This window comes from Amphiprion ocellaris, chromosome 17 (genome assembly GCF_022539595.1).
Source record: "Amphiprion ocellaris isolate individual 3 ecotype Okinawa chromosome 17, ASM2253959v1, whole genome shotgun sequence".
Lineage (NCBI taxonomy): Eukaryota > Metazoa > Chordata > Actinopteri > Pomacentridae > Amphiprion > Amphiprion ocellaris.
In genome coordinates, this window is record NC_072782.1 from 295,545 (window position 1) to 321,537 (window position 25,993).

General features: G+C 40.6%; 1 protein-coding gene across 1 annotated transcript; it reads left to right on the forward strand.

Annotated features, from left to right (window-relative positions):
• The first annotated feature begins 2,976 nt into the window (after positions 1–2,976).
• Positions 2,977–24,870, forward strand: LOC111581608 (probable phospholipid-transporting ATPase IM). The gene is made up of 28 exons (XM_023289847.3): positions 2,977–3,116; positions 4,182–4,265; positions 4,356–4,414; positions 4,719–4,832; positions 5,269–5,367; positions 5,474–5,535; positions 5,630–5,702; positions 5,789–5,859; positions 5,955–6,037; positions 7,159–7,317; positions 8,280–8,368; positions 8,813–9,006; positions 9,378–9,586; positions 9,736–9,779; positions 9,863–10,028; positions 10,261–10,449; positions 10,591–10,706; positions 10,793–10,957; positions 11,056–11,167; positions 11,331–11,436; positions 16,124–16,274; positions 18,627–18,810; positions 18,884–19,107; positions 20,172–20,255; positions 20,336–20,581; positions 20,705–20,843; positions 21,922–22,052; positions 22,852–24,870. The coding sequence occupies exons 2-28, from the start codon at positions 4,211–4,213 to the stop codon at positions 23,110–23,112; spliced, it is 3,585 nt and encodes a 1,194-aa protein (XP_023145615.1). The 5' UTR covers positions 2,977–3,116; positions 4,182–4,210; the 3' UTR covers positions 23,113–24,870.
• The last annotated feature ends 1,123 nt before the right edge of the window (positions 24,871–25,993 follow it).

Here is a 25,993-nt window from a genome sequence, read left to right on the forward strand (position 1 = left end):
CCAGAAAACAAACCAGCAAGTTCAAAATAAACCAGTAACAACTTACTGAATGCAAACAAGCAGTTTAAAGATGAATCCAGACATGAATTTTACTCGTTATCTTATAGTGCAGATTCATGTCTGATGCTGTTCTGCTGTTGATCATCTGTCAGCTGGTTGGAGAAGCAGCTGCAGTGAACTAATCACACTGAGTGTTTCTCACTAAATCTGGCTGCAGTCGCTTTGAACATGTTGGTGAAACTCACCGTCAGGCTGCAGAGCTTCTTCTTCTTCTTCTCTTTGTAGTGAATGAAGAACATTTCATTCAGTTTAATTCACTTTAATCTGCATCCAGCTGCTTCTAGTTTTGGCTCCAGATCTGACTTTTATTCTCCAGCTCATGAAGAACAGACAAACAGAGAAAACAGACGTTTGTCACACTTTGATGATCTCAGATAAAAATATGTGGTGTTCATGATCATCATGTCGTCTGCACCATTAGAAGATCCAGTGGAGCTCAGACAGTGAGAGAGGAAGATCTGAGTTTTTACAGCTACAAGTGATTTCAGAATCATTTCATTTATTTTATCTGCCTTTGTGTCGCTGATTAAAACACTGAAGCCCCACAGTCTGAGTGTTGACCTCATAAGTAGTCAGCCTATTTATCACTTCAAATCATTTTACATTTGTTCTTTATTCCTAAAACTGTCTCAGCATCTCAAAGAATAAAACTAAAAGTGTCTTTCAGCCATAAGGATCAGACTTAATGTGAGATTACTGAATTCATCATCCACATCACCATGAAAACTGTTTGACTTTATTACTGGATTATTTATTCATCCAATAATCAGTATTTTTATGAGCAGAAATGAAAGGAAAACATCTGTAATTTTGTTGTCTAATCTTGTGATGCATGATGATAGATAAACTGACTCTTAAATCAGGAACCTACATCTGAGCAGCTTCTAGACAAAGGAACAGTGATGATGATGAGCAGATTAATGACACTCACACAGTCTGATGTTCCTGCAGCTTTTCTTTGTGTCTTTGGATGCAGCAGCTGTGCTGTTTTCAGACTCGATTACATTTTAAACTTCTCACAGTGGTTCAGGATTATAGTTTGTTCTTGTCAGGAATATCTAAAGTTGTACACACAGACCTGCAGCCCAGTAAATGTAAGCTTTAAAAGTTGTTGCTCACCTCTCCAGGGCTGTGGGTCAGGCGGCTTACAATTCTACAATGTTCTTATATTTTACCGTCTTCTGTGCTAGTACATTACCACAACGGCAGGACAGTTTTCTGTTGGCTTTTTGTTACTGCTCCGCACAAGAAGTCTGACCCGCGCTCTCACTCGGTGTCGCGATTAAAAAGGTCGTACCAGAAACAACAAAGCGGAACTAACATTTGGGACACTGAGCATGGCAATAAGGAAACACAAAACAATAAGCTATCAAATAATTCAAATAATCCATGAAATAAGATTCAAGACACAACATAAATAAACAATAAAATAATAATCATAATAAAGTAAACATAAATGAACATAATCATACAGAAATCCAATGCTACATAATCTTTACTTTAGATCAACTCCAGCATGAAGGAGTGCAGAGACAACACAGAATAAACCAGCATCAGTTTGTCTTTGCTTGTAGAAACTATGCTTTCAGACCTGGATTCACAGTCCTGCCACAAACCAACCAATCAGCATCACTTCCACAGATTCCAGACACCCTGTACCAGATGCAGCAAAGCAGCCCCAGAACATAACAGAACCTCCTCCATGTTCCACAGTAGGGACAGTGTTCTTTTCTTCATATGCTTCATTTCTGCATCTGTGAACATAGAGCTGATGTGCCAGAAAGTTCCAGTTTTGTCTCGTCTGTCCATAGAACATTCTCCCAGAAGCTTTGTGGCTTGTCAACATGCAGTTTGGTAAATTCCATTCTGGCTTTTTTAGGATTTGTTTTCAACAATGGTGTCCTCCTTGGTCGTCTCCCATGAAGTCCACTTTGGTTCAAACAACGATGGATGGTGTGATCTGACACTGATGTACCTTGACCTTGGAGTTCACCTTTAATGTCTTTAGAGGTTGTTCTGGGCTCTGTTCTTACCATTCCTATTATCCGTCTCTTCCATTTGTCATCAGTTTTCCTCCTGAGGCCACATCCAGGGAGGTTGGCTACAGTCCCATGGATCTTAAATGTCTGAATAATATGTGCAGCTGTAGTCACAGGAACATCAAGCTGCTTGGAGATGGTCTTCTAGCCTTTACCTTTAACATGCTGGTCTATAATTTTCTTTCTAATCTCCTGAGACAACTCTCTCCTTGGCTTCCTCTGGTCCATGTTTAGTCTGGTACACACCATGTCACCAAACAGCACAGTGACTACTGTAACCCTATAAATAGGCCGACTGACTGATTACTAGTTTGTAGACACCTGTGATGCTAATTAGAGGACACACCTTGATTGAACATGTCCCTATGGTCACATTATTTTCAGTCTTTTCTAGGGTACCATCATTTTTGTCCAGGCCTGTTCCATGAGTTTATTTTTTAAAATAATTCTGTTGAACCACGGTTCAAAAGCAATGTCTGATTTTCATTGGTTAATTTTCATAGAATTTTTATTTATTATTACTTTTGTCAGATTCAAATTATTTCTGTGACCATTGTGGGTTTTTCTTTCATTAACCGATGGGGACCAACAATTTTGTCCACGTGTACCTCCTCCATCTGAGCATGCTCCCTCTCAGGGTGTGTTTCATACCTGACCGCTCTGATCCTGGTCTCTCATTGGCTGCAGTAGCTCACCTTTGCTGCTGTTTTACTACCCTCCAGGTCCAAAGATCGCTGCTGTGTTTGTTTTAAGCTGCTATTAGATTCCAGCTCTGAACCTGAAACCTCCAGTCTGTCTCCACTACAACCTCCACCTGTCCACCTGTCTGTCCTCTAGCTGGAGGTCCAGACCCATTTCCCTGTCCAGGACTAGATCCAGGATAGTCCAGACCAGGACCTGGACTACGTTTATCCTTTATCTGAGGCGGAAGCAGCTCAGACTGTAGCGTTTTCTCTTTTTTCTCCTGAACCCAGAGTCTATGTGAGGTCAGGACCCAGACGCCAGATTCCTGTTGCGGTACGTGGTTCAGTTTCTCTACTGACTTCAGATATAGAAGAATATTCTGTGGATTAAACTTCCTAAAGCTCGTCTCTCTGGACCTTTGGGAATTGGGGTTAGGGTTGGAGAAGACTTCCAGGCCTCTGATCCTTCACTCTGACTGATTTTAGATTTTAAAATGTGAAACATGAAACCCTGGAGTGTTTTTATCCTAAACTATAAATCCAGATGAGTCCAGGTGGAGTCCAGATGGTCTGTTTTTAGTTTTATCATGGATTTTGGTGAGGATATTTCCGGTTTCCTGGAAACTTTTCTCCACAAAGATGCGGAAAAAACACAACAGAGTAATTTTAAAGTCTAATATTCAGTAAAGGCAGCAGATAAATGATAGATTGATGAGGAAGACATATTATTATCTGTATTATATCTGTTTATCTGTCGTAGGTTTTACTCTGGTTCAAAGGGTTGAGAAGGGAGTGGCTGAAGGCTTTTACAGCTTCAGAGAGCAGATAAAGTCTGGAGGTTTCTGTAAACGCTGCTGAATAGAACTCTGATATGTACAAGAAGAAACCACTTTATTTGGCTTTTATTTTACTGATCATTAAAGACCCATATCATGATAGGAGGTTTCTTCACCACACCTTTACTGAGCTGTTAGATGTGTGTTAAATGTGTATTTAGTTTAATTATGAATCCAAATAATATTCTATAGCTTTAGCAAATATATTTAAACCATTAAATATGTGTTGTTTTGGAGCTTTGTTGAGGCTGAGAAATACATTTTTTGGTTTGTTTTACCCTTTTTCATGTAAATCTCCCCTTTTCAGCTGTATTTCCTCAAGTTAGGGTTTTACATCTTTTCTGTATTAAAATAGATTTTTACACTTAATCACAAACATTACCTTCCATAAATTAACTGGTTCCTTCCTTTTGCCAGTTTTCCTTCCAGCTGCTGCTTTATTCTATACCAGCTGAGGAAAGCCTCTCTAACTCTGTATTATTATAAATTCCTTTCCCATTTTATTCTATACCAGCTAAAGAAAGCCTCTCTAACTCGGTCTTACTACTAATTCACCTCCTCAGGTGTGAAATATGGAGACACAGAGCTAAAGATGGGATCAGTCGTGCCATACTTCCGCCAGTTGTTTGGTAAAGAGAAAAAGAAAGGTGAGAACTTTTCTCTGATTCTTTCATCGTGTCTAAACTAACAGCAGTGGTGATTTTACAGAAAAACTGACATTTCTTATTTGTTCTCAGAGGAGGAGCGACACCTGAGAGCCAACGACAGACCATTCAACCTGTCCTACAGATACGCTGTGAGCAGCTTTAAAACACAACTAATCATCTTTAGCTGATAGAGTCCTTTATAAAACTAAGTAATTATCATCTCTCTACTCCAGAACAACCGCAAATAATGACCTCTAGCTGATAGTCCTTTATAAACCTAAATAATCATCATTTCTCTGTTCTCTCCTCCAGAACAACCATAACGCCTCATTTTTTAGCTGATAGTCCTTTATTAAACTAAGTAATCATCATTTCTCTCCTCCAGAACAACCACATGTAATAACCTTTAGCTGATGTAGTCCTTTATAATTAACTAGAACTCTCTCTCTCCAGAATAACGCCATCAAGACCTCCAAATACAACATTTTCACATTCCTGCCTCTGAACCTCTTTGAACAGTTCAGGAGACTCGCCAACGCCTACTTCCTCTTCCTGTTCTGCCTTCAGGTAGACACTTTTCAGTTATGATTGTCGTGGTTATAGTGGGTTCATTTACTGCTTCAGTCTCTGGATGCTGCAGCTTTTTCTAAAATGTATTTTGGATTGAAAATCATTTTTTCCTTTTTATACTGACAGCTTTCACCAGAATACTGATCATAATATCTTCCCAAATGTCATCTTTGGTCTTTGAAATAATGAAACAGACGCATTAATTAAACTCCTGGTGTGTTTGTGTCTTCAACTGTTTTATTAAACTAGTTGTGTGTTTGTGTATCTTCAACTGATCCCCCAGGTCTCCTCTCTGTCCTGGTTTACTAAACTGGTTGTGTATTTGTGTGTTGTTGCAGCTGATTTACTGAACTACTTGTGTGTTTGTGTCTTCAGCGGGTTTATGAAAGGAGTTGTGTTTTACTAAACTAGTTGTGTATTTGTGCGTCTCCAGCTGATCCCTCAGGTCTCGTCTCTGTCTTGGTTCACCACTGCCGTCCCTCTGATCCTGGTTCTGGGGATAACAGCAGTCAAAGACGCCAACGATGACATAGTGAGCTGAAAGATAGAAAACAACACTGATAAACTCTTATATTCATAAACTGTCATATAACAACAGAACCTCTAAACTTGATGTTTTCTCTCTAATAACTGAGCAGAACAGACACAGGACTGATAAACAGGTGAATAACCGGCGGGTGGACGTCCTCGTGGATGGACAGTGAGTTTAATTCATTCAATTTAATTCATTTTTAATATAAAGCTGATGTTTGGGTGAAATGTGCAGGTTTCTGACTTCTTTGTGCTTCTGACAGACTGAGGAATGAGAAATGGATGAACGTTCAGGTCGGAGACATCATCAAACTGGAGAACAACCAGTTTGTGACAGTGAGAAGGATTCTACTTAGAAATACCAGAGATTTCAGACAGATTTCTCAGTTTATTAGATCATTATTCTGATTGTTCTTCTCCAGGCCGACCTCCTGCTGCTGTCCAGCAGTGAACCTCTCAACCTGGTCTACGTGGAGACAGCCGAGCTGGACGGGTCAGTGAGTGTGTGTGTGTGTGTGTGCACGTGGCTGATGTCTCCACTGTCTTGGTGTCTCTTCGCCCTCCTCATGTCCTCCTGGTGTCCAACAGAGAAACCAACCTGAAGGTGAAGCAGGCGCTGACGGTGACGGGAGAGATGGGAGACTCCATCGACAAGTTGGCCACTTTTAAAGGTCAGAAACAACATTTCAGATGTTTAGAACTGAAACAACGTTTAAGATGTTTAGAAGTTCTGCTCGGTTTTAAAGGTGACGAACAATATTTAAGATGTTTAGAACTGAAACAATATTTAAATAGTTTAGAAGTTCTGGTGGGTTTCAAAGGTCAGAAACAATATTTAAGATGTTTAGAAGTTCCTGCTGCTGTTAAAGGTGAGAATTTTAAGTATTTAAGATGTTTAGAAGTTTATTCCAGCTCCTTTACCATATTCCACTGAGGGAAATAAGTTGTGTTTCGGGGATTTTTTTGTCAGAAACACACACATTAATTATAAAAGATAAAGAACCAACAACATATTTAGAACATTAGCCAAACATTTCCAAATACATAAAATAACAGCATATTTAATGTGGTATTCACTTATTTTAATTGCAGTTTACTTTGTCCTGTTATTATTAATGTAATATTAATGGATGGATTTAAAGCTAATAACTGTAAACAGAGAATAGAAATATGAATAAATGAAAGATAAAAGTAAAAATGAATGCTTAAATTCATGAAAGAAACACATTAATGTAAGACTCATTTATCATTCTGTCATCAACTGATTGCAATTATCCTTTATACCTTAAATTATTTTCTTCTATAGCTTTTAAAATTATTCTTCTTCAGTCATTTTTCTCCTCCACAATAAGAATTAGTTTTCCTCTAATATATCTAATATATAATAACAATATTGTCAAGTGTCTTTTCAACGCTATGGCTTCCCACGCTTGAAAAGGAAGGACTGGACTTGCGACAGGATTTCACTCGTATCTCTTCTTTATTTTAATTTCAGCAGTGAAGAAGGAGGAAGGTGAAAAACCTTTAAAACAAAAAAATAAAACAAATATACACATGTAAGTATATTTGGCATAAACAAAATGTCAAAAAGAACAAATTAACAATAAAGTTTTTGGCCTCTTCATTCAATGGTTAACATGTAATGTTTTTCTGTAATTTTATTAGATATTATCTAGAATTTAACAAGACGAGGAAAATCTCTAAAATATCTGAGCTGTTTCAGACACTACACCACTGAAAACATCCCATTCCTGATGTGAACCCGAGGATTATTCTGTCTACCTGTCCTCAGGTGAAGTTCGCTGTGAACCTCCCAACAACCGTCTGGATAAATTCAAAGGAACGCTGACCTTGGACCAGCAGGTATCCTCTCTGGACAACGACAAGGTGCTGCTCAGAGGATGTACCCTCAGGAACACCGAGTGGTGCTTCGGCCTCGTCGTCTTTGGAGGTAAAGCTGATCTAACTTACCTGATGCAGGTAAACTGATCTATCCTACCTGTTAATGCAGCGCTGATCTAACCTGCCTGATGCGGGTAAATCTGATCTAACCTACCTGACGCAGGTAGAGCTGATCTAACCCTGTCAATTTAGAGCTGATCTAACCTGTCTGTTAATGCAGATAGAACTGATCTAACCTACCTGTTAATGTAGCGCTGATCTAACCCTACCTTATGCAGGTAGAGCTGATAGAGTGGCTCTGGCTGTTTATTCTGGTTATAATAGAATAATAATGAGATGAAACATGTAGGTTGTAATGTCTGCTGGAGCCTGCAGAGGGCGCTGGAGATGCACATAGAGACCTTTACTGGAGGGAGATTACTGACCAACACTGATTAATAATTAACATGAGCAGGTGTGATAGCACAGTCATTTATTCTGCCGTCTAATGAATGATCAATAATCAATCAGCATTTTATTGGTAACTCTGGGATCTGTTGAAGCCTTTAGTTTCCCTTCTGATACAGGAGGAGGAGTTTTAGTGCAGCGATGTCAGTTTTATAGCAGAAGATTCACTAGAAAAAGCAAATATTTCAGCCTCTCGCATATCGACATCCAGTTTTATGTCCTTTCTTCCTCCACTCCAGAATGATTCAGGTGGAAATATCAAACTATCTATAAGACATATTTATTTGTCAATGAATGAATTAAGAAGCTTTTTAAAAATAACAGTTAAAGATGAAACCAGTGTTCTCCAACCTTCGGGCTGCTTTTATTTAAGTCAGACTTAAACTCTAGTGAAGTATTTTTACTGCTGTCTTGGTACTTGTACTTGAGTAGAAGATGTGAATATTTCACCTCTTCTATACAACTAATCACATATTTAGAGTAACTTTAAAGATAGAACTTGCCATTTTAACAGAGTCTATAAATGCTGAAACTTTATCTGAACCTGAATCCAACCCTCTCCAGGTCCCGACACTAAACTGATGCAGAACAGTGGGAAGACGGTGTTCAAACGGACGAGCATCGACCACCTGATGAACGTCCTGGTGCTGTGTGTGAGTTTATCACTTAGCTCCACAAAAACTACACGTACATTTCAGCAACAGAAAAACAAAAATATTTTCTGACTGTTGAATATGTTGTAATTAATTCATTTCATGGTGACTTCAGCAGAACGTTCAAAACTCTGGAAATCACAAGTAAAGTTTGTGTCTCAACAACAAATAAATGAAATAAACTATAAATATATAAACATGTGGAGGTTTCTGATCAGTTTTCATGCATGTGTTTAATTCAGGTGAAATAAATAAAAGGACATCGTATGTTTTTGTAAATACATCCTTTGAGCCATTTGAATCACACCAACATGTAACCTTCATAAACACATGGTCTTTTCTGATGCAGATGTTTCTAGCGGACTTCTGAAGCTGTGCGTTTCTTCCTTCTTCTTCAGATGTTTCTAGCTGACTTATGAAGCCGTGCGTTTCCTCCTTCTTCAGATCTTCGGTTTCCTGGCCACCATGTGCACCATCCTGGCCATTGGGAATGCCATCTGGGAGGTGAAGGAGGGATCCGTGTTCACAGCGTTTCTTCCTCGAGAGAACGGCATCGACGCCAGCCTCTCCTCCTTCCTCACCTTCTGGTCCTACGTAATCGTGCTCAACACGGTGGTGCCCATCTCCCTCTACGTCAGGTACCTCCAGCAGGATGGACCATGAACTACTGGGTGTTCTGCTTTTTGTTCCTACATCTGGTGCGGCATGGCTCAGTGGGTAGAGTGGCTGTCTTGTAACTGGAGGGTTGCCGGTTCGATCCTCGCCTGGAGAGCTCATGTCCAGGTGTCCCTGAGCAAGACACCAAACCCCTAACTGCTCCTGATGGGTCGTAGTTAGTGCCTTGCATGGCAGCTTCCGCCATCAGTGTGGGAATGGGTGAATGTGATGTATAATGTAAAGCGCTTTGGGTATCGTTTCCGGTAAAGTGCTATATAAATACAGACCATTTACCATCTGAAGCTACTAGGTGTCCTGCTTTATGTTCCTACGTCCTCCTGTCTGTCCTCAGTGTGGAAATCATCCGTCTGGGGAACAGCTTCTACATAGACTGGGACAGAAAGATGTATTACCCTAAAAGCGACACTCCAGCCCAGGCCAGAACCACCACGCTGAACGAGGAGCTGGGTCAGATTAAATACATCTTCAGTGACAAGACGGGCACCCTGACGCAGAACATCATGACCTTCAACAGGTGCTCCATCAAAGGGAAGGCCTACGGTGAGCTGCTCCTCCTCTAGAAGACTAATAGAATTTAATTTACACCAGAAGATGGTTGATTTGAGCCATTTAACTTATAGAAGACTTCTAGAGTTCAATAGTTGTTATCAGTAATTGATGGTTGATTTCTGAGTTTGTGTTTCTTCCAGGGGAGCTGTTTAACTCTGCTGGACAGAGGCTGGAGATAACGGAGGTGAGAGGACAACACCGACACATGATTCAGGAGATTTAAAATATATATTCATCCACAGTTTTTGTTTCTTGTTTTCTTTGCAGAAGACAGACAAGGTGGACTTCTCCTGGAACCAGCTGGCTGATCCAAAGTTCGTCTTCCACGACCACAGTCTGCTGGAGACGGTGAAGGACGGAAACCCGGAGGCTCAGACCTTCTTCCGTCTGCTGGCTCTGTGCCACACTGTCATGCCAGAGGAGAAGACAGAGGGTGAGTGTCCTCTGACGGACGTCCTTCTGACAGACGTCCTTCTAACGAACATCTCTCTAACGGACGTCTCTCTAACGGACGTCTCTCAGCTCTTACCATGTCCTGATTCCTTTGATAGGAAACCTGATAAGTTGAGTTTTGAGTCTGAAGTCGTCCACTTGATGCTTCCTCTTGTGGACTTTTTTAAAATCTACCATAACTTCCGTCCTTTCCTCCTGGTTTCTGTCCTCAGGAGAACTTGTCTACCAGGCTCAGTCTCCTGATGAAGGTGCTCTGGTGACGGCAGCCAGAAACTTCGGCTTCGTGTTTCGCTCTCGTACACCAGAAACCATCACCATCATGGAGAACGGCAGGAAGGTGGTCTATGAGCTGGTGGCTGTTCTGGACTTCAATAATGTGCGGAAAAGGATGTCGGTAATCGGTGAGACAAAGTAGTGAGAAGATGTCAGTCCCTTTAGCTGTTTATCTGAGGATTTACTGGAGAGAAATGTAATATTTCTCATGTAAGAATCTTCATCGGAGACTTGCGTTGGTGAGCTTTCTCTTTAACTGTGGTTTCCAGTTCGCAGCCCGGATGGAAGGATAACTCTGTTCTGTAAAGGAGCAGACACCATCATCTATGAACGACTGCATCCCTCCTGTAGCAAACTGATGGAAGTCACCACCAAACATCTCAATGTCAGTGAAGCCGGTTCTTCAATCTGTACTCCAACATAAAAACTTCTCTGCATTTCTAACAGCTCTAAATTATTTGACCAAACCAGGAGTATGCAGGTGACGGTCTCCGGACGCTGGTTCTGGCCTACAAAGACTTAGATGAGAGCTACCTGGGGGAGTGGAGACAGCGCCACCATGAGGCCGTCACCTCCATTGAAGATCGAGAGGAGAGACTGGATGAAGTTTATGAAGAGATAGAGAAAGACATGATGGTTGGTTTACCTGCTGCAGCGTGGCGGAGAAACCAGAGTGTTTTATCATCAGGACATTTAGAAATAAAGCAAAATCATGTTTTTTCTGTGACCTCCAGCTGCTGGGAGCGACGGCTGTGGAGGACAAACTGCAGGATGGAGTTCCTCAGACCATCGAACAGCTGGCTAAAGCTGACATTAAGATCTGGGTGTTGACGGGAGATAAACAAGGTTTGTTCTACTATTTATTCATCTCAGTGGGGGAGGGAGACAATAAAACTTTCATTTGTGAACAATCAAATCATCGGAGTTCTCCAGTGTTTGGCATGTTCAGCAGATTAATTCAATAATTAGTTTCACCACAATAACTGTGACTGCTGTTGATCTGAAACAGAGACGGCGGAGAACATCGGATATTCCTGCAACATGCTGAGAGAAGAGATGAAGGACATCTTCATTGTAGCAGCAAATACAGCTGAAGGAGTCCGAGAGGAGCTACAGTAAGTCTGAAGAACCTGTTCTGCTGATCAGAGGATATTTAACCCTCCTGGTTTCCTCATTTACGGGAAAGAAAAAATATTGTTTCCTTGTCTGAAAAAAAATCCAAAAATTCAGCCAAAAAACTCCCCAAATTTCTGAAAATTTGCAAAACCTTCAGGAAGAAATTTCCAATAATTCCTTAAAGGTTTCCCTTAAAAGTTTGATTTTTAAAAATCCCCTAAATTTGGCAAGAAAATTCTTGTAAATATTTTCAAAAAATGAAAAAAAAATCTTCCAAAAAAATCCTAAACATATCTAAAGTGATTCCATATATATCAGTAAAACTTCTGATATTTCCTAAGAATATTCACCAAAAAAAAAATCAACCAAAAACCTGTGAAATTTGCTGGATTTTGGTTGATTTTTTTTGTGCATGTTCTTAAGAAACATTTTTTTCCACCAAAAAAAATTTTCAAAAATTTCCCCAAAAAATGTGGACATCAGAAGTTTCACTGTGAAAATACATATTTTTCTCCCCACATTTTCAAACTTTAAACCGGATCAATTTGACCCGCAGGACGACACGAGGATTAAACATGTGAATTCATTCAGTAACACTGACACATTTAAAGATCCCACACTGCCTTTTCTTCAGTGTTATGTAGCTGTTTTTGTGCACATTAAAGGTCTGTAATGTTCAAACCAAAGAGAGTTATTGTCCCTGACAGGAAACTGCTCCTCACCTGCCTGAAATACCTGAACTGATTCCAGGGTTTTCTGTTGTTACCACAGTGATGTCATCACGTAACACAGTTTATAATGAGCTGCTTTCCTCCATTACTTCATCACTAAAGCTGCCTCTGATAGACTCCTTATCCTACAGGACATAACATACATCAGCTAACCAATCAGAGCCAGCTGACCAATCAGAGCCCACTGAGCTTTATAACAGGAAGCTCTAAAGAGACAGAAGGTTAAATGAAGAGTTTCAGACTAACAGTGGAAGGAGGTGCTGCAGTGATTCTGTGATCCTGTTGAACATTAAAGCAGTTAAACGTCCCCTAGTAGAACACAGAAATACAACCTGCACATAATAGGAGCTCTTTAACTGGAAAAGGATGACTGATAATATACAGACCAGAATCTGACAGACATTTGATGCTTTTTAAAGTTTTGTATTTTTATTACACAATGCCAGCAGATGATTTAACAAAGACTTCCTGTTAGTAAACACAGATTTTATCAGCTGACACTAGCTACCGTAAGCTAGTGCTAAAGTAAAAAACATCCAAGTTAATCTGCATAAAAACAAGAATCCCATAAAAACATCTTAAATATAAACCAGATTTCTGCAGTATGATAAAATGCTAGAAGTCTGAGGCTAACGCTATGTGCTGCATCCATAATGCTACAAGTCTGAGGCTAATGCTACGTGCTGCATCCATAATGCTAGAAGTATGGAAGTATGAGGCTAATGCTATGTGCTGCATCCATAATGCTACAAGTGTGAGGCTAATGCTACGTGCTGCATCAATAATCCTAGAAGTCTGAGGCTAATGCTACATGCTGCATCCATAATCCTAGAAGTATGAGGCTAATGCTATGTGCTGCATCCATAATGCTAGAAGTATGAGGCTAATGCTATGTGCTGCATCCATAATGCTACAAGTCTGAGGCTAATGCTACGTGCTGCATCCATAATACTAGAAGTGAGGCTAATGCTATGTGCTGCATCCATAATGCTAGAAGTCTGAGGCTAATGCTACGTGCTGCATCAATAATGCTAGAAGTCTGAGGTTAATGCTACATGCTGCATCCATAATCCTAGAAGTCTGAGGCTAATGCTATGTGCTGCATCCATAATGCTACAAGTCTGAGGCTAATGCTACGTGCTGCATCCATAATGCTAGAAGTATTAGGCTAATGCTACGTGCTGCATCCATAATGCTAGAAGTATGAGGCTAATGCTACGTGCTGCATCCATAATCCTAGAAGTCTGAGGCTAATGCTATGTGCTGCATCCATAATCCTAGAAGTCTGAGGCTAATGCTATGTGCTGCATCCATAATGCTAGAAGTATGAGGCTAATGCCATGTGCTGCATCCATAATGCTAGAAGTATGAGGCTAATGCTACGTGCTGCATCCATAATGCTAGAAGTGAGGCTAATGCTATGTGCTGCATCCATAATGCTAGATGTCTGAGGCTAATGCTACGTGCTGCATCCATAATGGTAGAAGTCTGAGGCTAATGCTACGTGCTGCATCCATAACGCTAGAAGTCTGAGGCTAATGCTACGTGCTGCATCCATAATGCTAGAAGTCTGAGGCTAATGCTACGTGCTGCATCCATAATGCTACAAGTCTGAGGCTAATGCTATGTGCTGCATCCATAATCCTAGAAGTCTGAGGCTAATGCTATGTGCTGCATCCATAATCCTAGAAGTATGAGGCTAATGCTACGTGCTGCATCCATAATGCTAGAAGTATGAGGCTAATGCTACGTGCTGCATCCATAATCCTAGAAGTCTGAGGCTAATGCTATGTGCTGCATCCATAATGCTAGAAGTCTGAGGCTAATGCTATGTGCTGCATCCATAATCCTAGAAGTCTGAGGCTAATGCTATGCGCTGCATCCATAATGCTAGAAGTATGAGGCTAATGCCATGTGCTGCATCCATAATGCTAGAAGTATGAGGCTAATGCTACGTGCTGCATCCATAATGCTAGAAGTGAGGCTAATGCTATGTGCTGCATCCATAATGCTAGATGTCTGAGGCTAATGCTACGTGCTGCATCCATAATGGTAGAAGTCTGAGGCTAATGCTACGTGCTGCATCCATAACGCTAGAAGTCTGAGGCTAATGCTACGTGCTGCATCCATAATGCTAGAAGTCTGAGGCTAATGCTACGTGCTGCATCCATAATGCTACAAGTCTGAGGCTAATGCTATGTGCTGCATCCATAATGCTAGAAGTCGGAGGCTAATGCTACGTGCTGCATCCATAATCCTAGAACTCTGAGACTAATGCTACGTGCTGCATCCATACTGCTAGAAGTCTGAGGCTAATGCTATGTGCTGCATCCATAATGCTAGAAGTCTGAGGCTAATGCTACGTGCTGCATCCATAATGCTAGAAGTCTGAGGCTAATGCTACGTGCTGCATCCATAATCCTAGAAGTATGAGGCTAATGCTACGTGCTGCATCCATAATCCTAGAAGTCTGAGGCTAATGCTATGTGCTGCATCCATAATGCAAGAAGTCTGAGGCTAATGCTATGTGCTGCATCCATAATGCTAGAAGTCTGAGGCTAATGCTACGTGCTGCATCCATAATGCTAGAAGTATGAGGCTAATGCTACGTGCTGCATCCATAATCCTAGAAGTCTGAGGCTAATGCTACGTGCTGCATCCATAATCCTAGAAGTCTGAGGCTAATGCTATGTGCTGCATCCATAATGCAAGAAGTCTGAGGCTAATGCTATGTGCTGCATCCATAATGCTAGAAGTATGAGGCTAATGCTACGTGCTGCATCCATAATCCTAGAAGTCTGAGGCTAATGCTACGTGCTGCATCCATAATCCTAGAAGTCTGAGGCTAATGCTACGTGCTGCATCCATAATCCTAGAAGTCTGAGGCTAATGCTACGTGCTGCATCCATAATCCTAGAAGTCTGAGGCTAATGCTATGTGCTGCATCCATAATGCAAGAAGTCTGAGGCTAATGCTATGTGCTGCATCCATAATGCTAAAAGTATGAGGCTAATGCTACGTGCTGCATCCATAATCCTAGAAGTCTGAGGCTAATGCTACGTGCTGCATCCATAATCCTCGAAGTCTGAGGCTAATGCTACGTGCTGCATCCATAATCCTAGAAGTCTGAGGCTAATGCTATGTGCTGCATCCATAATGCTAGAAGTCTGAGGCTAATGCTATGTGCTGCATCCATAATGCTAGAAGTATGAGGCTAATGCTACGTGCTGCATCCATAATCCTAGAAGTCTGAGGCTAATGCTATGTACTGCATCCAGCTGATGGTGGAACTGAAGACATGGAAGAACTGTTCCACATTAGCATGTAAAGCTACAGCGTTTAGCTCCCAATCAATCGATTATTTCTCTATTCTTTAACCCAAACTGCTGCACAGCACTCGGTTCCTACTGGAAGTTGGATCAGAACAAACTCAAAGTTTAATCTTTACGTTTGACTTTCTAAAAACACAACCAAGCCCTGGATAGAGAGTCACTTCATGTGGAGAAACCTTAACTTTGGTCACAGTAGCTGTGGGAGATTTACTGGGTTTGGACCCCTGACCTTCAAAATTCTTTTAATTTAGTTGTTACTGGTGAAATCAGTTGGCACACTCACATTTACCGGCTTAGCTCTTTACTTTTTAAAGAAAACCAACATGATGAAGAGTTCAAATGCAGTTTGTCAGAAAGTAGTTTTTCTATTTACCGGCTCCTTTTTCTCCTGTTGAATGTCAGCAAAGGGCGTCTCTGTTTACAGAAACTAAAGACAGATAAAGGTTTATAATTAAACTCAATAAACTGTTAATACATAAGCCCTGCTGGCTGTATGTTAATTACCTTTGGACAGGGAATGACTCAATGATAGAATGTTTTACTGTTTGTGGATAAAATCTGGTTCAGAGCTAAATACTGAGCCTTTCATGATGTGAATAAAACTCCTGTCCTCCTGTCTACAGTAATGCTAGAAGGAAAATGTGTCCGGAGGCAGCAGAGGAGCCGACGGTGATCAGATCTCGAGCTGGACTCTTCTGGCTGCAGAAGACTCAGAGTGTTCAGGATGAGAAGGTGGACGGAGACTACGGCCTGATCATTAACGGACACAGTTTGGTACGAAGCCTTTTCAGGAACTTTACCGTTTAGCCTGAGTCAACAAAATAAAACTGTCCTCAGTGTGAGTCAGTGTCCTAAACTCAGAGGAAGAAGTTCTGTCAGGAGTCTTGTTCTTTAAGTTTACCATTTTACCTGGTTGGGGTTAATAAGGTTACCAGTTTACCTCCAGGTATCCTCATTTATGGGCACCAAAAAATATTGTTTCCTTGTCTGAAAAAAGTCCCAAAAAATTAGCAAAAAAATTCCCCAAATTTCTGAAAATTTGAAAACTTTCAGGAAGAAAATTCCAATAATTCCTTAAAAGTTTCCCTTAAACGTTTTATTTATTTATTTATTTTTTAAATCCTCCAAATTTGGCAAGAAAATTCTTGTAAATATGTAACCCCTTCCTGGTGCTGGAAGTATATTATTAGGCTAGGTTACTATTTTAGCCTTAACAAACAGGATCCTGAGTCCTTAGCAGTTGATGGTGAATTGGCTAAATCCCCTTGTTTAATTAGATGTTATTGTCATAGGCAAAATCTACAAAGAATAAGAACAGCACGATGCCTCCACTGTGGAACTACTTAACTCAAAACCTATGAGCTACACGTGTGTTTCCCCAGAAACAAGTAATAAATGTCTAAGATGTTAATAAACTCCAATAATATGAAATTATGCAGGACAACCAAATAATATATACAACAATAATACATTTAATATTTTCTTAGAGTTAAACAAAAAAGAATCCGGGCGACTAATAATTTAAAAATAAGTACCCTTTATGAAACCAAAATTTACCTTGTAAGTAAAATGAAATAAAATAAGAAAATACAATGCTCTGCCCTTCAGCAGGTTTACCTTTCAAAATAAATGCATTGCCCTTTTTTCTGAACCAGAAAAATACTTCAGTGAAATACAATCCTGAGTTTTGTCTAATGTCAACCCCAACTCCATAAACAGAATGAATTATACCTGCAACAAAATGCACCTTCACTGAATGTGTGTACAGTCAGACAGTTTAGACACTTTTCAATGTTCAGTTTGGTGTGTGTGTGTGTGTGTGTGTGTGTGTGTGTGTGTGTGTGTGTGTGTGCGTGCGCGCGTGCATGTTCCCAATGTTACCAAGCGCTTGGGTTTTTATTTATCGGTGGGGCCCTTTAGGTGGTGCACAAATAAAATCAAATGCTCCTCTTACTCACGTATCCAAGATGCAGGATGCAGAGCAGGTCTGAAGAGTTGCTGCAGATGATGCAGCTGCAGCAGCAGAGATGCAGCAGCGTGTCCGTTTGTCCATCCAAGTTCAGCGGCGGGGTCCGTCACCACTGCAGTAGCAACAGGCTAATTAGCATCACGGTCCTCCAGCGAAGTCCTCCTGGTCCTCCTCAGTGAAAGTGGCGGCTGGTGTTTATAACTAACTGTTTGAGTCCACGGCTAGACTTTTTCAAGCTACTTAAAAGAACAATAACCGCGGCTAGCCTGGCTGCACTTCACTTTGAACTACGGTAGAGTGAGTCGCTAAACTGCAGGTTTCACAAGACAGAAACTGCTAAATAATAGTTGTGCCAATACTTAAAGTATGCAGGTCTACAACTTTAATCACCTCGACATTAAACTGGATTTTCTCTGCTCGTCGTCTGCTGTGCTCTTCACCTCTCTCTTTCTCCAACGTCGCTCTCATGTCTCATGTTTTTCTTCCTGATTTTATCCGCACTCACCAACAAAGAGACTTCTGATTGGCTAAGAGTGCAGCTTTACTGAAAACCCTATTGGCTTACAATATATCATTCAAACACCTTGGAAGTACATGGGCTGAGTAAACAGAACATTATACGATAAAAGAATCATGGGCAACGTAGTTCTCAGTAGTTATACACATTGTAAAACACGTGTCTTTTAATTATATTTTGTAGGTCGTTACAAATATTTTTTAAAAAAAGAGTAAAAATCTTCCAAAAAAATCCTAAAAATATCTAAAGTGATTCCATATATATCAGTAAAACTTCTATTTTCTTTAAGAACATTCACATAAAAATCAACCAAAATCCAGTGAATTTCACTGGATTTGGGATTTTTTTGTGAATGTTCTTAAGAAACATTTTTAACATCTTTTTTTTCTACCAAAAAATGTTCAAAGATTTCCCAGAAATGTTGAAAATGTGGACATCAGAAGTTTCTTTGTGAAAATATTTTTTTCCCCCACATTATCAAACTTTAAACCCGGTTATTTGACCCGCAGGATGACACAAGGGGTAAATAGTGAAATTCCACCACTATGTAGGTCTCTGAATGTCCTTGAGAGTATGGATGTATTTTCAGACTTGTTTGTGGGGTGGCTTCTTGATAATTCCTGGTTCCTTCCACCTTCAGGCCTTTGCTCTGGAGAAGAACATGCAGCTGGAGCTCCTGAGGACGGCCTGCATGTGTCAGACGGTGATCTGCTGCAGGGTCACTCCTCTGCAGAAGGCCCAGGTGGTGCAGCTGGTCAAGAAGTACAAGCAGGCCGTGACTCTGGCAATCGGGGACGGAGCCAACGACGTCAGCATGATCAAAGGTAAAACTCTGGATCTGTACCGTCAGTAGGACCAGGATCTACTGGTACTAACCCTGCTAATCTGTTCCTTCAGCTGCTCACATCGGAGTCGGGATCAGCGGTCAGGAGGGCATGCAGGCGGTTCTCTCCAGCGACTTCTCCTTCGCCCAGTTCCGGTACCTGCAGCGCCTCCTGCTGGTCCACGGTCGCTGGTCCTACCTGCGCATGTGCAAGTTCCTGCAGTACTTTTTTTACAAGAACTTCACCTTCACCTTTGTGCATTTCTGGTACGCCTTCTTCTGCGGTTTCTCTGCACAGGTGAGAGACGTATTCAGACAATCTGATATGATGTTTACGTTTTTATGGTTTACATGCAGTGTGAATAATAAGCACTCTAGCAAGGACCAAACAACCAAGAATAAAGGTTTACATCATGCACATCAATAGCTCCTGTAACTCTTAATTCTCTATTATCTGATGGTCAGACACATGCATCAATGAACAATTGTAGATTAGTTATAGGTCTTTGGAATAATGACAGAATCTGCTGCTGGGTCAAAAATATACATAGAGCTAATATATGCTAATATATGCTAACATATGGTTCAGTGTTCTTTCACCTCAATCATCCACCTTTGGGTCCACCAGCTTCTGGCAGGTTTCTGCTTCACTAAACTGCTGCAGTCCAAATAACTGTGTTGGTTTCTTCAGCTGATGGGTTTGAGTCTCATGATCAGATGCATCAGAAGAGTCATCAGCTGTAGTCGATCTCCATCTTTCACATTGGAGGCTTTCTACATCACCAACACATCATGTTTCTGTATGGATAGTTTAGACCCAGCAGATCTTATCGTATTTCATATATGAACGAACCAACATGTGTAGTTGTTTTCTTGAGTTTCAGTGATTCTGTCATAAAAATTAAGAGTTCTAGGAGTCAGTAGAGCCATGATATACATCATCTTTACAAATGTAGGGAAATTTTTATCTATTAGTGTAAGTAATTGTAATAATTGCACATATCTACTTACTTTAAGTATAAAGTTGTGCATATACAATACATGGTGTAAAAATAAGCCTGTATTTTTATCAAATGAACCAAATGACATCAGAACTGTATAAAACACACCAAAGGAACCCAACTGAAAGTCTTTAAGTTGTTTAATATTTGTCTAATATTAACCTAGAGTGGTTTAAAATGCTCTATAACTAATATCTAAACTATATAAGGTAGGTTTTTATAGCAGATAACGTTTTTTTTTAGATCTATTAATGGAATGTTGTTAACTCTTATTAACAGAATGTTGTTAACTCTTATTAACAGACTGTTGTTAACTCTTATTAACAGACTGTTTTCAACAGTTTTTAACTCTTATTAACAGACTGTGTACGACGAGTGGTTCATCACCTGCTATAACCTGGTTTATACGGCTCTACCTGTCCTCGGCCTCAGCCTCTTTGACCAGGTCTGGACTAACATCAGACATCATTCACAGAGTAGATCCTTCCATGTTTTAATGTTCTAACATCCTATAACTGTGTCCAGGATGTAAACGACCGCTGGAGCTCCCGCCACCCTCAGCTCTACTCTCCAGGACAACTCAACCTGTACTTCAATAAGAAGATCTTCGTTCGCTGCATGATGCACAGCTGCTACAGCTCCCTCATCCTCTTCTTCATCCCCTGGGCCGCCATCCATGACACGGTCAGAGACGACGGGAAGGACATCGCCGACTATCAATCCTTTGCTCTGCTGGCTCAGACCTGCCTGCTGGTGGTGGTGAGCATCCAGGTGAGAAGAAGATCTCCTCATGATGATGGTTTCTGGACCATCTAGAAGACGTAGCACATACAGCTAGATCTACTGAACTGTGAGATGAATAAATGGATGAATCCCTCTAACTCTATGTTTTAGCTGTGTCTGGACACCCACTACTGGACGGCTGTGAACCAGTTCTTCGTGTGGGGAAGTCTAGCCGCCTACTTCGCCGTGACGTTCACCATGTACAGCAACGGCATGTTCTTCATCTTCACCTCAGCCTTCCCCTTTGTTGGTGAGTAGATTCAACCATTTATAGACACTGTTCATGAATTCAGACAGAATTCATCCTCTGGAGTCTGTGGACATTTCAAAGTTCAAAGCTTCCAGTCCTTTAGAAGAGATCGGATTTATACAGCAGTTAAAACATTAACACAAAGTAGGAGAGATTTACCAACAATCTACTATCCTCAGCTTCATGATCTGTTTTTAATCCTCCTGTTATCTTTATGGTCAGTTTGACTCCATTCAGTGTTCAACGTCTCAAATGATTGACTTTTTTCATATTTAATGACTTTTCCTAATTTAATGGGTTCAGCTGGGCAAATATAAAGTTAATGTGATGAAATGTTTAATGTCCTGTTCACGTGGTGTTCATTGCAGTTCTTTGAGGCTTTTAGCTATAAAACATAGAAGAAATATCAACATTTTACAGAGTTTAGTTTGGGTTGTTCTGAATGATGTTGAGGTCACTATAACATGCAGTTTTATCATTTTTGATATTGTGTTTGTTTTTCCAGAACATATTACATGTTAATATTCCTGATAAGAGAACTATTTTTTCATTCCAAATGTTATAAATAACAAAAATATGTACTCTTAAATAATATAAAGCCATTAAAACACCAACTAGACATCTCTGTCCAGTTTTTGGTCAGTCAGTGAGGTTTTATTGTGATTTCTGGCATTCTGGATATATGAGGGGAGTGGGTAGGGGTGGTTAATTGAAAGGGCTTCTTAGCAGTCATCAAAAACCTAATTATTTTCTGGAGGTTTAAATTTCTGGAGTCAGACTGACACAATTGTGGAAATAATACGCTGTAAATAACATGTAGGTCTATGCACACACAAACAACTGCACTTTATAATAACAGCTCTTCCTCATTATTTATGGCATTGTGACTCTTTTTGAATGTTCTATTATTATTATTTTTTTTAATAAAGTCTTATTGTTATTCCTCAGCATTGACAACAGCCTCTTTCACTGGACAGACTGGATGAGCATAATTAAAAACGCTTGACTCGAATAATAAACACTTTTACTTTAAACTCTGACTTCTGATCCAATGTTCTTTTCTTTTTTTGGACTTCAGGTACAGCTAGAAACTCTCTGAACCAGCCTAACATGTGGTTGACCATATTCCTGGCTTCCCTGCTCTGTATTCTACCTGTGGTGGCGTTCCGCTTCATTCTCATCCAGCTTCGTCCCACCATCAACGACAAGGTGAGTAAATGAGACACTTAAAACACCTGGAAATACACGAGATGAACACCCAGAAATACATGAGACGAACACCCGAAAATACACGAGATAAACACCCGGAAATACGCGAGATAAACACCCAGAAATACACGAGATGAACACCTGGAAATACACGAGACGAACACCCGGAAATATACGAGACGAACACCCGGAAATACATGAGATAAACACCCAGAAATACACGAGATGAACACCTGGAAATACACGAGACGAACACCCGGAAATATACGAAACGAACAACCAGAAATACACGAGACGAACACCTGGAAATACACGAGATAAACACCCAGAAATACACGAGACGAACACCCAGAAATACATGAGAAAAACACCCAGAAATACACGAGATGAACACCCAGAAATACACAAGACGAACACCCGGAAATATACGAGACGAACAACCGGAAATACATGAGAAAAACACCCAGAAATACACGAGATGAACACCCAGAAATACACGAGACGAACACCCGGAAATATACGAGACGAACAACCGGAAATACACGAGACGAACACCTGGAAATACATGAGAAAAACACCCAGAAATACACGAGATGAACACCCAGAAATACACGAGACGAACACCCGGAAATATACGAGACAAACACCCAGAAATACACGAGATGAACACCCAGAAATACACCTCAAACACCCACAGAGACTCTTCTGCAGGTTCTGTTCCCTGTAGGAGGTTGCTGCGTGTGGATTGGTGTAATATGTGGTGTAATTATAATCCTAAATGAGTGAACCTTCTCTCCAGGTGAGACATAAGGTGAGGAAGGAGGCGCTGCCAGCCCCGCCTCCTCGCCGTCCTCCTCCCCGGCGTATCAGCACCCGTCGGTCGGGCTACGCCTTCTCCCACGCCCAGGGCTACGGTGATCTGGTGACGTCCAAAGGCTTTTTGAGACCCCTGAAGAGTCGACCGGCCCTGTTCATCCAAAAAGACTCTGCTCTGGCTCAGAACGAACCGCAGCACTACCGGACCATCAGCGAGGAGCCGGAGGGGTCGATGAGCCCCTAAAGGGAGATAGGCAGGGACAGAATCACTGTAGGGAATAAGAGCTTCTAAATGGAGGTAGGCAGGGACAGGAACTCTACAAGGAGTGGGTTTTTGAGTTTATTTTCTACTTATCAGGGTAAAGTTTGCTACCTGGATGGTCTCCAGTCAGTATAAAACCTGCTGGTGTTTTCTAACAGATGAATGTTGACGTCGCTGTGAAAGTGTTGAATCTGCAGAATATAAAACCTGAAAGAACCACCAGTGGTTTTATTTGTTTTTGCTTATTAAGTACAACTTTCTGATCCTGGTTTACTGCTGGTCATTATTGTTTACACAGTCCCACAGTTTTTAGAGGTTTCTCCCAAAGTTTTAGTTCTTTTCTTTGCAGCTGCTCTCAGTTTGTGGCATTTAAACCAGCAGTTGGTCCAAAGTTAGAGAATCAGCTGCTAAAAACACAATTTACCTGCAAAAAAAGAGAGATTAAAATCAAATTATTTTACTAAATCTATGTACATTTTACTGTCTGACTTTAATTTTCCAACACCATAGACCACAAATTCAGAAGTTTTTCTTCATAATTCCATTCAGTTTTGTCATAATTTTGTGTGTATAAAATATATATTTATTTTTTAATATAAAACTCAAGCAGCTGCACAGTGGCGTAGTGGTTAGCACTTTCGCCTTGCAGCTAGAAGATCCCTGGTTCGCGTCCCGGCTTTCCCGGGATCTTTCTGCATGGAGTTTGCATGTTCTCCCTGTGCATGCGTGGGTTTTCTCCGGGTACTCCGGCTTCCTCCCACAGTCCAAAAACATGCTGAGGTTAATTGATTATTCTAAATTGCCCGTAGGTGTGAATGTGAGAGTGATTGTTTGTCTCTGTATGTAGCCCTGTGACAGACTGGTGACCTGTCTAGGGTGTCCCCTGCCTTCACCTGAGTCAGCTGGGATAGACTCCAGCCCCCCATGACCCTAGTGAGGATTAAGCAGTGTATAGATAATGGATGGATGGATGGATAAAACTCAAGCAGCTCTGAAAAATCCTTCCAGGTGAATTTACACAGATGATTTAAATTTCTGAATCAAACCTTCATAAGGAAAGTTTTTCAAAACAATCTGGTTTTAGGTCTAAAAATCACCCTCAGGTTTTAAAATTGACCACAGCTTTAGTTTGTACTTTCTAAGTAATAACCTGCACTAACCATTAACTGCTATCACATTAATTTCTCCAAATTTTTGCACTACTTGTTGAGATTTTTTATGAAAATTAAAGTTAGATAAACGCCACCAGCAGATCCAAAGAACCGTTTATTTCCTGCAACAGAGATTTGTACTTTGTTTTTTATCTGTGAAATGTTTAAGTGAATTCTCTTCCAGTCTGCAAAATTATAAAACTATGATTTCAGTTTTACTAGAAATCAGTGATTTTTCTTTCTCTGTTTTTTCATTTATAGTTTACAGCAGTATTTACATGATGATTTTTGAACACTGTTTTATTGTTTTCCTCCTGTGTTACTAACCTGTTGGTCCTTTTAACATTCATGAAGGTGTTTAGGATGCAGCCAGGGGTCAGTGTTGGTTTAAACTGTGTTTTTAGAACCTCTAAAATAAAGGTTAATACTCAGGACAGAGCCGTGACCTGCAGACAACATACATGACGTCCCACATGGACCACATGTTGGGACTTTAGATCACATTAGATCAGGTTTTGTTGCCTTACTGAGACTGAATCATTTCTAACTGCAGGATCAACTGTGAATAAAGCAAACTTATGAACTTGTAGAGTCGTTTCTTTTTAAATAAACCTATGAAACTACAGGCGTTAACTAGAACATGCAGAACAGTCCTCTCCACATTCATTGTTTCATGGATCCTGAGAATAAAGGACAGAAACGTCTGAATATTTGAAATCCTGACCTGGTTCAGAAAGCCTCGGCTCAGACCTGCAAACATTTTCCTGCATTATAAATGCAGCTGTGAGCTCTTTCTGTTCTCCTCTCTGCTATATATTCTACCATTTGTCTGCTCAGTATGCATCCAGCTCACTGCAGTGTCCTCCGAGATGTGAGCTTCTGATGGAGGACGCCCCAGAGTGTCAAAGATCCAGGACAGATTCCAGTTTTCCTTCTGGTGCTCAGATAAAGGAACAGGTTGGTGTCTACTACACTACACTGCTGACAGAAAAAAATAACAATAATCAGGTTTATAACGTGTTTGGTTAAAGGTAGAGGCTTGGATTTGACACTAAACAAAACAAAAAATATTCACAGATAACTCAGAATAAATGCAGAATGTGTGTGTTAGATTGTATTTGAACACTGGAAGTCATATAGTGTCCTTCCCTCCTCTTTAACCCTCATTCATGGCTGCAGCGTCAACAGCCTGTCAGTCTCCATGAAGGTCACTGCATGATCCACAGCCAGGAATGTCCTTTAAATAGCCTGCAGGAGACACACCCCAACTATGACAGAGCATATCCATAGTTATCCTGGCCTTTTTCATCATCAAGACCAACCAGTAGAGTATCATAGATTCTAATATTACCTCCTAGTACTCACTGATTAGAATATCATAGATTCTAATATTACCTCCTAGTACTCACTCTGATTCACTGAACCAGGAATAACCAGCAGTTTAACTCCAGATAGTCTCCAGAGCAACACAGAAAATAGACCAATGACAAAACTAAGATAAAAATAAAAGAAGCAAAGTGCACATTTATAAATAGACACAGGAAAGTACAAATGAACCCTGCAGAGATCCTCCCTGATATCATTCAAGCCCCCGAGTCAAAGTTCAGGTTGGTGGACTTCTGTAAGGAGAGACGGCAGCTTCCACTCAGAAAGAGAATTTCACACCCAGCCGTCCAGCTTTCTGGACTTCAGACCGCTAGGCAGCAGAACAC

Excerpts from the sequence above, each read along its gene's own strand:
- LOC111581608 (XM_023289847.3), top strand. The coding sequence starts at position 4,211 with ATGGGATCAGTCGTGCCATACTTCCGCCAGTTGTTTGGTAAAGAGAAA. Across the intron at positions 7,318-8,279 it reads CGGCCTCGTCGTCTTTGGAG|GTCCCGACACTAAACTGATG; the intron begins GTAAAGCTGATC and ends AACCCTCTCCAG. Across the intron at positions 19,108-20,171 it reads TCTGCGGTTTCTCTGCACAG|ACTGTGTACGACGAGTGGTT; the intron begins GTGAGAGACGTA and ends TCTTATTAACAG.